The 14447-nt window shown below is 37.1% G+C and overlaps 1 protein-coding gene across 1 annotated transcript; it reads right to left on the reverse strand.

Moving 5' to 3' along the window:
* Positions 1 to 2038: 2038 nt before the first annotated feature.
* Positions 2039 to 4808, reverse strand: LOC105841932 (uncharacterized). Its single transcript, XM_012691969.4, has 2 exons — positions 4620 to 4808; positions 2039 to 4375 (listed from the first exon to the last, which is right to left on the reverse strand). Exon 2 carries the CDS (start codon positions 4373 to 4375, stop codon positions 2381 to 2383), a length of 1995 nt encoding a protein of 664 aa, XP_012547423.2. The 5' UTR covers positions 4620 to 4808; the 3' UTR covers positions 2039 to 2380.
* Between the last annotated feature and the right edge of the window lie 9639 nt (positions 4809 to 14447).

Consider the following 14447-nt stretch of genomic DNA (forward strand, 5'->3'; position numbering starts at 1 on the left):
TATGCCGCAATAAGTGTTCTTTTATTTAAAAAAATAAAACAACGTCAAATATCGTTGAAATTTTTGTTAAAGACCCAAGCGGAGCCGGAGCGGACCGCTAGTTAGATATCTTCAGAGAGAAGGTTATTTTTATTTTGTTTTAATGTAGTTACAACACGTGCACGTACGACCAGAATTTTTGATTGACTTACATTGACTGTGTTGCCACAATTATTATTGTTTTTCAAAATTCAAAAAACAGTCATACAAACTTCATGTTTAGGATTGCCCTAAACAAATAGGACAGAGTAGAAAAATTAAAAAATTCTCAACGTTTCTTTTTGCTCGACAACAACCGCGCCTTAAAACATAAGATCAAAGACTCTATTGTAGTTAGTGTACAGCTGTCCCACTTCTCAAGACACTATTGTGTCTCATGAAAACATAGCCAATATCAAAAACCGACTACCGTCAAAATTTCCATTTAGAACATCAATTGTTAAGTAAGAAGACAATTATGTCACTCGGAACAAACAAATTAAGACTTAAAGTAACAACTGGGTAATTGTTATTTAGGAAACAGTTCCGTAAATAGCAAAATTGTACCGAAACGTTTGAGATCTTCCAATTAACTAGGATTCGATCTCTTATAATGGAACGAAATAGGAATAAAGGATACTTCCTGTTGTTTCAGACTATCACGTCGTGTATTTGGTCGCAAGACGGCTTTTGACATTAGAGCCATGAAATCAACAGGGTTAAAAACGAATAAAAAATTGTAATGATAATGAAAACTATTTAACGACACAGAATCAAATGATATGAAAATTCATAGACTAAATGTCACAAAAATGCCGAGTTCAAATATCTTTTTTTTTTTACCCTTGTAGGCAGACGCGGATATGGCCCACTTGATGGTGAGATGTTAACGTCGCCCATGGAACAGAGCCAAGCCTCTAAGTACACTACACAAGCCTCGCTTAAAGAAGAACATGTCGTAGGGCTCGGGAAACACCGTGGAGGGGAGCTCATCCCAAAGCCAGATGGTACGAGGCAAAAAAGATCTCAGGAAACGCACTGTGGATGAACGCAGTGGCTCCAGGTAGTATAGATGAACTCTACTCCGGTGGCGGGCGGTGTGATAGTAAACACGAGATGATGGAATCATCTCAAACAATTTCTCAGAGCACTCCCCATGGAACATACGGTACAAAATACAGAGACAAGCGAAGTCCCTCCGCAGGCCCAGAAGCTCCAAACGATCCGTAGGAATGGGATTATCACAATCCGAACGGCCCTCTTCTGTAAGGAATAAAATGGAAGAAGCTGGTAATTGGAAGCCCCGGCCCAGAGGCGGGAGCAGTACTCCACGCGAAGCCGGACTTGTGCTTTATAAAGTCTTTGTCCAGGCATGAAGTACCGCTTCGCTCTGTTGAAGACTCCCAGCATTTTGTGTTTTCCCAGTGATCGCGCAAACTTGTGTCTTCAACGGCTTGAATTGAACTAAGTTCGATTCATCCTACTTGGAGACTCGCCTCAGAGAGTTCTTTACTTCAGACACAAGCTTAGATCCTCTCTCTTGCACCACGCTCTGAGAGAGACTCTGATGGCCTGATGCGCATCCCCAGTGCTGTCATCCGCATTGCAATGCATGCCATCAATAAATAGTATGTCATTGATATACAAAATGAAAAGCGTGGGGGAGAGCACTGAGCATTATGGAACACCAGCGTTAACGGTCATGATATCGGAGCATCAGTGTCTGTTCGAAAAGTATAGATACATAGTATAATAAACATAAAACAGATAGGGTAGACTGGGTACGGTTGAAACATTTTAGCGTTTATCATGCACAGCATTGGAATTTATTATGAGAGTGATGACGTAAATATATTAAATAAAAGACCTTATATCTGTCTACTACTGGGCAATGTTATTTAAGATTATTGTATAGTATTTTCAGTATAAAATCATATTTAAAAAAAACAGTAATTTGTTTCAACCGTCCCAATTCCAGGGTCGGTTGAAACAGTGCCTGGGGTCGATTGAAACACATGCAAATAATACAAAATATAATCAATAATCATGTTTCATTAATCATCTAATAATATTTTACAAATCGTAATGACACAGTTGAATATCACAAATGTGTTTTTTATTAATAATCAATCTTTGGCGATACTTATAATCTAACATTATTTTTAATCAGCCTTTAAAGTTTTATGTTAAGTACAACTTAAACTAAATAATAATCATACATTGGTGGCGGTGACGATATTTTTGCAATATTTGTGTGAATATATTTCTCAACTATTGACAGCATTATAAACTTTTAGAAAAAAAAGACATTATTCCTATAAAAAAATTATATTAAAAAAAAAATACTTGAATGGTTACGAGATCATTCGGAGTCACAATTGTGACAAACATAACTAAGGCTACCTTGTGTGCACTCTTCATGCGCCCACATTTTACATACTGTGCATTGTATCCATTTTTCCCTGGGTCTGCTTTCTGAATATGCTGACATACAAACAACACAGTAGCACTCCTCTTCTTCTGATGATGATGACTCTTGGTGCATCTTAATTTTTCCCCTGCTTCTAGCATTTGTTTTAGTCTTTCCCCCATCTAATCTTTTCTTAACTTGTTTAGCTTTGGTTCGTTTCAATCTGTTTTCATATTCTCTTCTTATCTCTTCTTTTTCAGGTGTGTCTGTGTAGATAGTAGATTTCCTGGTTTTTCGGCCCCTATTTGTTAATTTCCTTGGAGGAGCTTTTGGTAGTGGTCGTATTACTTCTGGCGAAAATAAAGATGGTGTAGTCAAAGTCATGATACTTCCCGTTTGAGTTGTTAACACAGGAATGGATTGAGAACTTTTAGAGGGTTTGGGTGAAATTTGCTGAGCGCTACTACTACTTTCATGTCCGGGTAATATAATCAAAAGTTTTGGATTTGCAATAATGTTTTCCTGTTCTTTATCAAGTACTTGTGAACATTGTGGCATATTTTCAGTCGGTTGTTGTACAAGAAGAGCTTCATTAGAAAGCTCCTCCATCTCTTCTTGTGGTTCGAGGGTTAAAATGGAAGGTGATGTTGGTGGCGTTTTATCCTCAAGTGTATTAATATTCTGAATAGGACCATCAGCTGCTTCTAATGGATTTGGCCTATCTGTCACAAAGGCAGGTGCAAAATCGAGCTCAGTAAACAAATGTCGATTAAATGGAACAATCCCAGTTGTGCGAAAGCCAGCTTGAATATTGGATTGTGTAAGAGCAAGCGGCATAGCAGTAGTTAAAATCCCTGGAATGTCGTATATTGTCATTGTCTTTCCGGGGTGGCTTCGCATCCATCCATCGCAGGTCGAATTTACAGCTTTTTTTAGTGGACCGAATACAGATCGATCAAGTGGTTGGAGTTTGTGTGAGCAGTGGGGAGGGAAAGATAGCATTACAATACCATTCGTCTTGCAAAAGTCTAGTGCGTTAATGTGTATATGTGACGAGTGGTTATCAAGCACAAGTAAAATTATACGCGAAGGAGAAGCATTCGTATGTTTCCTGAAGTGATCCAGGAAATGCATAAATGATTCATCCTGCATCCAGCCAGAAGGATTTGCACTCCCAGCAGATCCTATTGGCCCATCCCTGACAAAGTGATCTTGGTATCGTACTCGCGGAAAGACAAAGAACGGAGGAATAGCATTTCCGATGGCATTGACCGCAATGGCTACTGTAACTAAAGCACCCCTCTCCGCCGAAGTTACTGAGCCTACTTGACGAGCACCACGTCTAGCTATAATTCTGTCGGGTTTTTGCACAGTAGTTATGCCAGTCTCATCAACATTATAGATATTTTGTGGTTCAAATTTGTAGCGGTCCATAACATTAGCCAAATTGTCGTAGAAAGCATCTACGTTTTTCCTATTAAAGCTAGTCGCCCTAGAAAGACTTGTGGCTTGTGCTGCACGTACTGACAGTTCAGAATTTCTTTTCATAAACATGCGAAACCATTCTTCGCCAGCCATTCCGTTGTCATCCCAAGTCCGAGGTCGTGATAAGTTGTACTTGACGGTTAGTTCGTATGCCAATTTCATGACATCCTTTTTAGTTAGGCCAAAATATATATCTGCACATCTGATTAAATATTTAGATAACTCAAGCTCTTGTTCCCGGGTAAACACCCGATTGTGGGCCTTATATCCCATTTCTTGATTTTCGTCGTTACCAGCCGCATCTCGTTTATGTACATATCGGAACAGGGAACAGTGGTTCAGTCCATGTTTTTCTGCCGTTGTTCTTAACGACGATCCCGCTTTTACATCATCATAAGCTTGTTTATACGTTGATAAGTCTGCCCGACCTTTCGTAGTCTTTCTTTGGCGTACCCTTGGCATCTAGGAAACAAGAAAATTAAATAAATAAACTGTTTCAACCGTACCCACAAATAACGTTTCAACTGTCCCCAACCCCCGCTCTTGGTATAAAACGGTTCGCAGTAAGAATGTTAATAAATTTAAATAAAAACTAATCATACTGCGATATTATTCAAACTTCAATTAAAACGGAACAAAACGCTCTATACTCTAACTTTAGACAAAATCTTTATAATTGCAAAAATGTAGTTACCAAAATACTTACTTTTCCGTCAAAAAAGACAATGGGGCCTCCTATACACGAGGACGACGCCCGAAGAGCGACGTAATACTAAAATTCGTGTTCCGACTTGTCGTCCGCTTCGTACTCCCCTTGCACCCCTCACCTTACCACGCACTGTTTACGCGATATTCATTTTGTTTCAACCGTCCACCGTTTCAACCGTACCCAGTCTACCCTACGTTCCATCTTATAGTAGATATACTATTATTTGCCTATTTTTAAGACGTCTAGCCTTAACCACAATTACAAAAGATATAGTGCATCTCTGGTAAGCAGAGTGAGGGCCAGCTCCAACAGTATCCTGAGCATGATCGCAAGCAGGCTGGACTGTGTATACATGGGTCGCTGTGGTGCCATCTCCCATGGGATGTTACGACAGCAATTCATTGTGATGTAAATATAACTACTAACATAGGTCTAAGTCTTATTAACAATTTATATGAGTCATGGTTACTTGCAATAAAAACATTATTATTATTATAATACTAAAGTGTAATACTGTAGTGTGCTTGTATATTATATAATCTTATTTTTATAATATTTATATAATAACTTTACAGCTCTGAAAGCTTTATAATTTCGGCATATAACTAAAACTTTATTTAGTTCAAAACTTTTTTTTTTCGAATCAAAAACAATACTGAAATATATTTAATGGCCCCAAAATGCCCGAAACCTAAGCAAACGTTGCTGTAGACAGCTTTTGTTTCGAGGTGGATTGTTAGCGGCTGATTGCAATCTCGCAAACACATGTGAACACTGTTTATTTGTTTGTACACACACGCCAAGTGCTCTCTATGCGTTGCTAACCGTAGGCAAAATGAGACTCCTTTATTTTATGGACGTGCGGAAAATTTCACAACTATCCCAATTCCGGTCCATCATATATTCACTTAATTCATCATGAAGAGCCGAAAGATATACATTGGTAGTCATAGCTCTTATTCTGTGTGTATATAATCATAATTCTCCAGTATCTGTCAGTAATTTTTGTAACAGATTACTTCTAAAACCAATCGTCAAGAGAACGAACGTTGGGTATGCGACTAGCTTCCTTATCCAACCTAGTTATTTTTCTAACGTTATCTTTTTCTTTTTAGGATCTAGGCAAACAATTGCCTGACACTTCGACCCTTGTAATCTTTTGTGATATTCCATTAGATACTTTCAGTGAAGCTATGTTTATGCACAGCAGGGTTTTCTAGGCGCACATGTGACATAGTCGAGGAGAAAGTTGCGGACAAGCCAACAATCATATCGCTTACAACACGGCCTGGTACGTAGCGGCTTAGATTAAATTGCTAGTTACTCGTTGAGTGAAATTTCAATATGAGAACCATAAACTACACCACAGTATCTTTCTCTACGTGTCCTGTTTTAGTTCCGCCTTATTAAGTATCAAACGATTAATAATAAATATGTTAGTAGAGGCTCATAACATTAACAAACTGGTGAAAACGTGATACTTTGTCTATTAACTTAAATGCTTCCAAATCGTAAGCAAAGTTATGTGGTAGTGAGTCCTTTTAGTGTGTCTCATTTTGAGAACATTGAGATTTTAAAGTATATTACAATTACAACAAAGTTTAAAAAATATTTTTTTAATAACAAATTGTACCTGTAAAGCGTTTACAACATTTGGAAATTCTATTTCTAGGATTTAGATGGATTTATTGAAAGATCCAACTTTAAAATAGTATAGCATTAAGCACAATTAAATTCCAACTCATTCCCCTTCTCACCGCAGCGCGTAGATCAGAACATTGGAAGCAATTGTATGTAAATCGAAACGGAATCAAAGGAGGCCACATTCATTTCAGCCTTCGAAGCGCTACTTCTGTGAATGGACTGAAAATACAAAGCGTTTTGTACGAACTATGAAATATTTTTGTGTTAATCGGTAATAATCTATATATATATAAAAATGAATTGCTATTCGTTAGTCTCGTTAAAACTCGAGAACGGCTGGACCGATTTGGCTAATTTTGATCTTGAATTATTCGTGAAATTCCAGAGAAGGTTTGAAAGGTGAAGAAATATAAAAAAGCTCGGAATTATATAAAAACCAACAATTTTGTTTTTCCTTTGATGTGTCCCCTTGATGTGTCTTTTATTTATCGATTGGGGCACTACGAAGTCTGCCGGGTCAACTAGTATAATATATAATTCCAAATTTTTTATATATTTGTATTTAAATTAGGCTATACCGCTAGGGAACCGATAAATAATCAAAGGCACGACAACTTGCGGGCCTTCCTTTCTAGTCTAAGAAGAATCTAGAACGATCCAAGCTTGAGGTATAAAGTAATCCATTTTAATTAAACAATAATTTGATTTATCCCAAATTATCATCAAAATATCAGAAATTAATCGGTAATTAATGTCCATCTAGTACTTATTGATCGTAATCGAATACAGAAATAGCTCGAAAGCAATAACAGAATGACTCAGTGATCTGCAAAATAATTTAGGACGTAAAGTTGCCGAAGAGAAAGACGGAAAGGTACCTGGGGCCGATTCTAAATATACAATAGGTATTTGACAGAGAATAATCGCGGCCGGGAGAATCAATAGAAGCCAACAATAGCGACGAGTCTTATGGAATTTTCATAAGAAATTGACGTAGTGCCGGGAAATTGTGATTATTGATTCATTACGTTAATTATTATTTAAACATACTAAATTATCGAAAGATATTTTTGTAAATTATCCTATAGATTGTCTTATAGCTACGCGTATTAATAGTTTTGGCTGACTTGTGCCTCCAAAAAGGATTTTTATTTTGTACTTCCGGACGACGATTTAGGTTACCTTAAAAACGCTTTACCCATGACAACACCTATACAAGTTCTAGCAACAGTCACGTAACAAACTTAATGTTAGATAATTGAGATGCATTTTAAAATTTTAGGGGAAACTGAAATTAAAAAATCGTGAATAAAACGTCTAGGAGCAATACACGGCTAGACGGCTACATTGCATTTGCTTAAAGTGCTTCCAATTTCCTAAAGAATGATCTCTATTCCGCTTTAAAATTCTGAAACTAAATACTATCGGCAGCATTCCTATATAATTTATTTCTGAAACGTTTGAGTATTTTGTTTAGTTAGGCAGCCGCATTTTGGGAAGTTGATTTTGGAATTCGAAATGAATCATTTAACATCTCAACGTGCTCGCATCACTGACGTGGTTATGTCTATATAATCAATACTTTTTTTTAATATTCCAAATCAGTATCAAAAACAATTGTTTAATGTCCTTTTGAGTTTGTGAGTTACCTCTTGTGAGTCTGCCCGGGTAAGTACCACCACCGTGCCTATTTCTGCCGTGAAGCAGTAATGCTTTTGGGTGGTTTGAAGGGTGGGGCAGCCGCTGTAACTATACTTGAGACCTTAGAACTTATATTTCAAATTTCTATGGGCTCCAGTAACCACTTAACACCAGGTGAGCTGTGAGCTCGTCCAACCATCTAAGCAATAAATAAATAAAAAATGATTTCAAGTAAAATGTCGCAAATATCGATGTTAGGGCGATTAATTCTATCAGCTTGTTTCATCTCAGGAAAAGAGCGTAAAATGATTTCTATTTCCTATTCTACCAATGTTACCTACCAAATATTATTGTGAGTCTTCAAACCTAACAGAAAGAAGAAAACATTTAAAAATAGTGATTACATACGTAACTTCAAGCTTACGAAATATATTTAATAATTTTTAGAGTATATTTCGGTAACAAATTTCGTGACAGACTTGCCTAAAGTGCTCACATAATCCTCAGTTTGGCTGTAAAACTAATTTTAGTGATTATTTAAATTGGTATGTGCCACGAATAAACGTTAAAGCCCTCATTAATCCGCTTAAATTTGATGAAATGAGTTTATGTCGCAAAAATGGCTTATGAAACCTTGAAATTTACGTTAAATAAATTTAACGATAGTTATATTGGACTAATTAAACTCTAATTAATTTTTCAAGTTTATCTCGAATTTATTAGTTAAATTAGGGTTCAGAAATTTAAAGACGTAGCAAGATATAGAAGTTTGATTTAAAAAGAAAACAGTTTTGGTAGGTAACGACAAAGGGAAGATATTATATTGACCAGGTAACATTGCTGGTAGACTGGTAGACCACATCACGTCATATAATCAACCCATAGCAGTCCACTGCTGTACATAAGCTCTCCGATTGCAAGCCACTAAGTATGATCCACGGCTTTTCTCATCTAGCTCTTTCCAGCCATCCTGGCAAACTGATTGATAACGAATCAACTAACTAATAAAAAACTAATATCACTGCTTAATTTCGCATTTTTATTGTCATTAGATTATTTCTAATAACGAATATATAATTATTATTTTTTTATTGCCTTTGTAGGCAGACGAGCATACGGCCCACCTGATGGTGAGTGGTTATCGTCGCCCATGGACTTCAGCAATGCCAAGGGCAGAGCCAAGCCGCTGCCTAAATAGAAATAGACGGTAGTTAAAACAACATTGAAATGTCTATGAAAATCAGCTATTCATCCGTGACCACTAAAATTGTAAATTCGTAACATCTTAAATAATCTAATGTTTATAAACACGCCAGATTAAGCCGTGAATGTAATGATGACTCGCGAAAACCGAAGAAAATACTATACTTGACATATTGCATGCCGGTTTAAATTTAATTCAAATCATGAGCTCCGATAGGTCATAAGTGACTATTCAAACCACGGAGGTTTAAATGGATTGCACCTCAAATGCATTGACACAGGTGCTACCCTATCCTTCAAACTAGGACGTATACAAAGGTAGTTTTCCAATTACAGCACAAGAGCGCATTATGCGGCATAATGCTCAACGTTGAATGTTCCAACTACAGCAACGCTTCGCACAATCGAACACTCTCAAAAGCTCTCGCGTGATACTCACAATCGATACCGACTCAGTGACAGAAAATTGACAAGTGTTTTTTCTTTAAGTTGGCATTGATCGAAATTTTGTTTATATTATCGTTAGTAATATTATGTAATGTTGAAAAAAATTGTAAGGCATTCGTTTCGTCGTAGTTTCTTTGAAATAATCAATGTTAATTAAAACTGTGCTAACTTAGCGCACTCTGCTGATGCATTTGAAAACTAATTCACGTTCCAATTAAGCTTCAGCATAATTCGGCATTGTGCGTCACTGAGTCGCATTATGCTCTGTAATTGGAAAACTACCAAATAGTGGTATAGTAATACGCGCGGACTGAAGCCATGTCCGTGTAGCAGCAGTACTTAAACTAGGAATTGGTTAATATACATAATTCAAACTTTCAATCCGTTTCATTTCCGTTCACTTATAACGAATACACCACCTGTTCTCCGAATGACAAACGATGGACACTGACAAAGGGTCGCAGATCCTTACCTTATCTATAGGGACGAACAGGGTACCGAAGGGCATTATGATTTCTTGCATAGTTCCTTTCACGCCACGTTTCGTCCTTCGAACTAAATGCGGCTAACGTGATGTCGTTGCAGCGTTAAAATAACGTTTTGTTGTTCTTTTGTTTTAATGTCTACGTTCTATCTGATGTTGCGACATTTTTGGTCGTTTTATGAGCAGATTAATGGTCGACAATTATGTGGTAGGAATGCAGACATTAAGTATTCACCCGAAAATACTGTACCCAGTCATATTTTGTTTACCGCTTTATACGCAAATATAATAGTATTCACTTATAACATTATTCTTATGTTTATAGATTCAGGCGATCCCAAAATCGGATAGCAAAAGCCATTTCAATTCATCATGTCATATCTTATTATTAGCTTGGCTGTTGTTTTTCCTTGGGTTGTTGTTTGGCAATTCTTAATGTAGAAAAAAAAATTAAATCACTTTATTGCTAGGCGATGAGACCTTCCAATCAATCCATATGTCGAATCCGTTCGTCCCATTAAATTTTATTAAATTCTCAATATGCAGACTGATGGAAAGGACTTACCCGACACAGCCCTACGGACGTGACCTTCTCCACACGGCCTGTCCATCTGTCCTGAAGCACTTCTTTGGAAAGCAGATTGTAGGATCACACACTTAATTATTTAAACGAATAGGAAAACAAAATAATATGAGTTTATGTTAATATACTTGAAGTTTGTATTTTCTTCTATAGATTGTGGATGCCTCAGATGACAAAATTCCTAAATAAGCTATGGTAAGCCATAATGAATAGCGGCCTACTATAACGTTTGCACTAAAGTAAACTAAGCAATGACGACTACAAAACGTGAAATGTTTCACATTACAATTAATTGGTACAACAAAGTACTTCACACTACCAATTTATTATAAAACTAGCGACCCGCCCTCGCTTCGCTTCGGAAACATTAAAACACACATGAAACAAAAAAAAAAAAAAAGTGTGTGTGTCCGCTCCGACGCACGACTGGAGTTTACTGGATATAAATATAAATTTGTGTCAGTTGAATACAGTAAAATATGGAAGTTACGTATTCTAGTGAGAATGATCCGGGAGTTGCGGAACACGTGGATGCGGTAATTAAGTAAGTCTATATAATTCACTTTTACAATTAATATATAAGTTGTCCATTCACTGATAGAAGGAATTGTTTATATTTAATAAGCTTTATTAATAAATGATTTGTAGCGGGTTATATTCGGGTATCAACCCACTAACAGTTGATACGTTCAGGAATCGAACCCGAACGGCGTCCGGCCACAAGCAAAACGATGTCGGTAAATTAAACGAAACAATACGAGAAATAGTTCTATATTACGACAACACGATACACTACAGATTATTAACAAATTAACGAGACACAAAACAAACGACTAACAAATATATGAAAATACAATAATGAGAGAAACGCGCGATCAGTACGAGGCTTTGTGGCGGACTGCCGGCGCAGCAGCCCGGCGTCACCTGCGATAACGCGGCCGCGCGTTGGCTCCTGATTGGCGCGCGCACGCATCACCATGGCCAATCAGGCGCATAACGCATTTCGTGTGACATGCTATACTCTCTAGTACGATTTTGGTCCCCATAATTTTCATACCCCGGGCCTATATATGTAAATCGATTCTTAAGGAGTAAACTCCAAAAAAAAAATAAAGTAGCCTATGTTCATCAGGGACAATGTCGGCTTCTAATGGAAAAATAATTTTTCAAATCGGACCAGTAGTTTCGGAGCCTATTCGAAACAAACAAACAAACAAATCTTTCCTCTTTATAATATTATATATACTAGCGACCCGCCCTCGCTTCGCTTCGGAAACATTAAAACACACATGAAACCAAAAAAATAAAATAACAAAAAAATAAAAAAAGTAGCCTATGTTCATCAGGGACAATGTCGGCTTCTAATGGAAAAAGAATTTTTCAAATCGGTCCAGTAGTTTCGGAGCCTATTCGAAACAAACAAACAAACAAATCTTTCCTCTTTATAATATTAGTATAGATAGTATAGAAAAAAGAACATAATATTCCTAAATAACCTAAAAGTACATGTTAATGCCAGACAAGAGAAAAAATGAGGGAAAATAAAACAGGGCCGGGTAATAAAAGTCAGGTGAAGGCGAAATTCCCGAGGTACGAACTTGTAGCGACTTTTTAGTGCTTATGTATTGGTATTTTCTCGTGCAAAATTGCTAAAGGGACCAGTTTGTAAACTGTAATCTTTCATGTAAGCTAAAAGTTTGTAAATCGGTATTATTCTATACGATTTCAACAATGGAGAATGAGGGGGAGCGAACAGAGATAATATAATAGAGGCAAAAAAACTCCACACAAACTTTCAAGTCTTGCTCAGTTTGAAAAAGCGTGTCTTTAAATTTCAACAATGTTTTCAATAAAATCTAATGCAGACATTTTTGATATTTAATAGTATCATAGTATTTGATAGTTTTGGAGAAAAAAAAAACTATTGGGACGCTGAGGTGAACGAGAAAAATTCTTAGATTCCTTCAAGTATATTATATTGCAACTATGAAAGATTTTCATCAACTTGGGCTTTGGTTTGACATCAAATTAAAATTTTGACGTCTGCGTTAATTCGTGGCAACAATAATATTCGGGTAAGTGTCAAAAGAAACTCAAAAACAAACTGTTCAACAAATTCCTTAACTAACTTAATATTCGCCAATTTAGCATGTTAACCGTCTAATTACTTTTACAATAATTCATACCTTAATCTTGCAAGTGCCAAGCGCTAATGAGAAAAGATAAAAATTAACTAAATAATATTAACTGGCCAGGAAATTTGCTGTAAATATAATAGTTAGTATAATTAAAATACTTAAGAGACGCTTTGGTTTATCAGGGTGTTTTGTAATAGAAAACGAAAAAAATAATTTAGTTAAAAATATGTTATGGAAATACCTATATGACCATATAATTACAGGTAGTGGTCTATCTGCACCACTCGCATTACTGATGTCCATGAGCCACGGTGACCACTCACGATCAGTTGAACTAGTTTTTTCCTATCTATGCTGATAGCCTTGAGAGGCTAGTTCAGCTTCACCCTAACGTTTGTGGGTGAGCTCACGGGGCTCAATCGGAGAGTTACTAACACTGACCCTAGCAAGAGCAGTGCTTCGCAGAATCTACCACCGGATCGGAAACGCGACACACTGAAAAGATCCGGCGAGAAACTCAGTGGGCTGTGTCTATGGGTTAGTTCGCTCGTCGAGCCCTTCGTCGCAAGCGACGGGTTCGACGAGGACGGTGACCCGATGAACTACATTTCCGTCTGTTGGTATTTACAGATTTACTTGAATTAGCTTTCAGGCACAACAGCGCCTTGTTTGTTTCCTTATCATTCGGGGACTACTTAGCATCAAGTAGACCATATGCTCGTCTGCCTAAAACGGCTACATAAAACGTGGACGTCAAGTAGAAAAGTAAGAATTTTTGTGTAATGGAAAGACGTACTTTTAGCTCGCACACGTGGGAGTCATCATCCTGTTTATTTCCGCCACGAAGCAATCAAATGTTTCGGTTTGAAGGGTTCAGACAGTCGTTATAATATATAGTTACATAAAGTCTTTTTACCTACCTAATCAACAATAGCCTCGAAGGGCTACTCTGGTTTCACCGAATGGGAAGGCGAGCCCACGGGGCTTAGTCTAGGAGAATGAAACGTTGAATCTACCACCGGATCGGAATCGTGACTGACTGAGAAAATCCGGCGAGAAATTAACTGGTTACTACTATCTTCCCTAATTGTACCGTAATTACTTACATTATGACCTCTATGGGTTTCAATAATAATTTATCAGTATGGTAGATGGCTCTTAGCTCATTCACCCGTCTATGCAATAAAAACTGGTGGTAGGACCTCTTGTGAGTCCGCGCGGGTAGGTACCACCACCCTACCTATTTCTGCCGTGAAGTAATGTGTTTCGGTTTGAAGGGTGGGGCAGCCGTTGTAACTATACTTGAAACCTTAGAACTTATATCTCAAGGTGGGTGGCGCATTTACGTCGTAGATATCTATGGGCTCCAGTAACCACTTTACACCAGGTGGGCTGTGAGCTCGTCCACCCATCTAAGCAAGATCTCCTCTTTGACATTTCAGATGAACTAGTGGCCCTGAAGTATTTAGACATGTACTTACAACAAAGCCTTTAAATTAGTTGTGCAAATTAAACTTCATTAATAATAGTATTAGGTATGAGCGTTAGGATTCATAGAGTTCATTTTTTTCATTCATTCATAGAGTTCATTTTTTTTAAAAACTAAAGGTAATCTTATTAGTGAAAATTATTATCACATAAATGATTTTCTTAGGGACGACATTGAAAATAAATGGATTTTTTAA

The sequence above is a fragment of the Bombyx mori genome, chromosome 23 (assembly GCF_030269925.1).
Source record: "Bombyx mori chromosome 23, ASM3026992v2".
Lineage (NCBI taxonomy): Eukaryota > Metazoa > Arthropoda > Insecta > Lepidoptera > Bombycidae > Bombyx > Bombyx mori.

Excerpts from the sequence above, each read along its gene's own strand:
- LOC105841932 (XM_012691969.4), bottom strand. The coding sequence starts at position 4,375 with ATGCCAAGGGTACGCCAAAGAAAGACTACGAAAGGTCGGGCAGACTTA.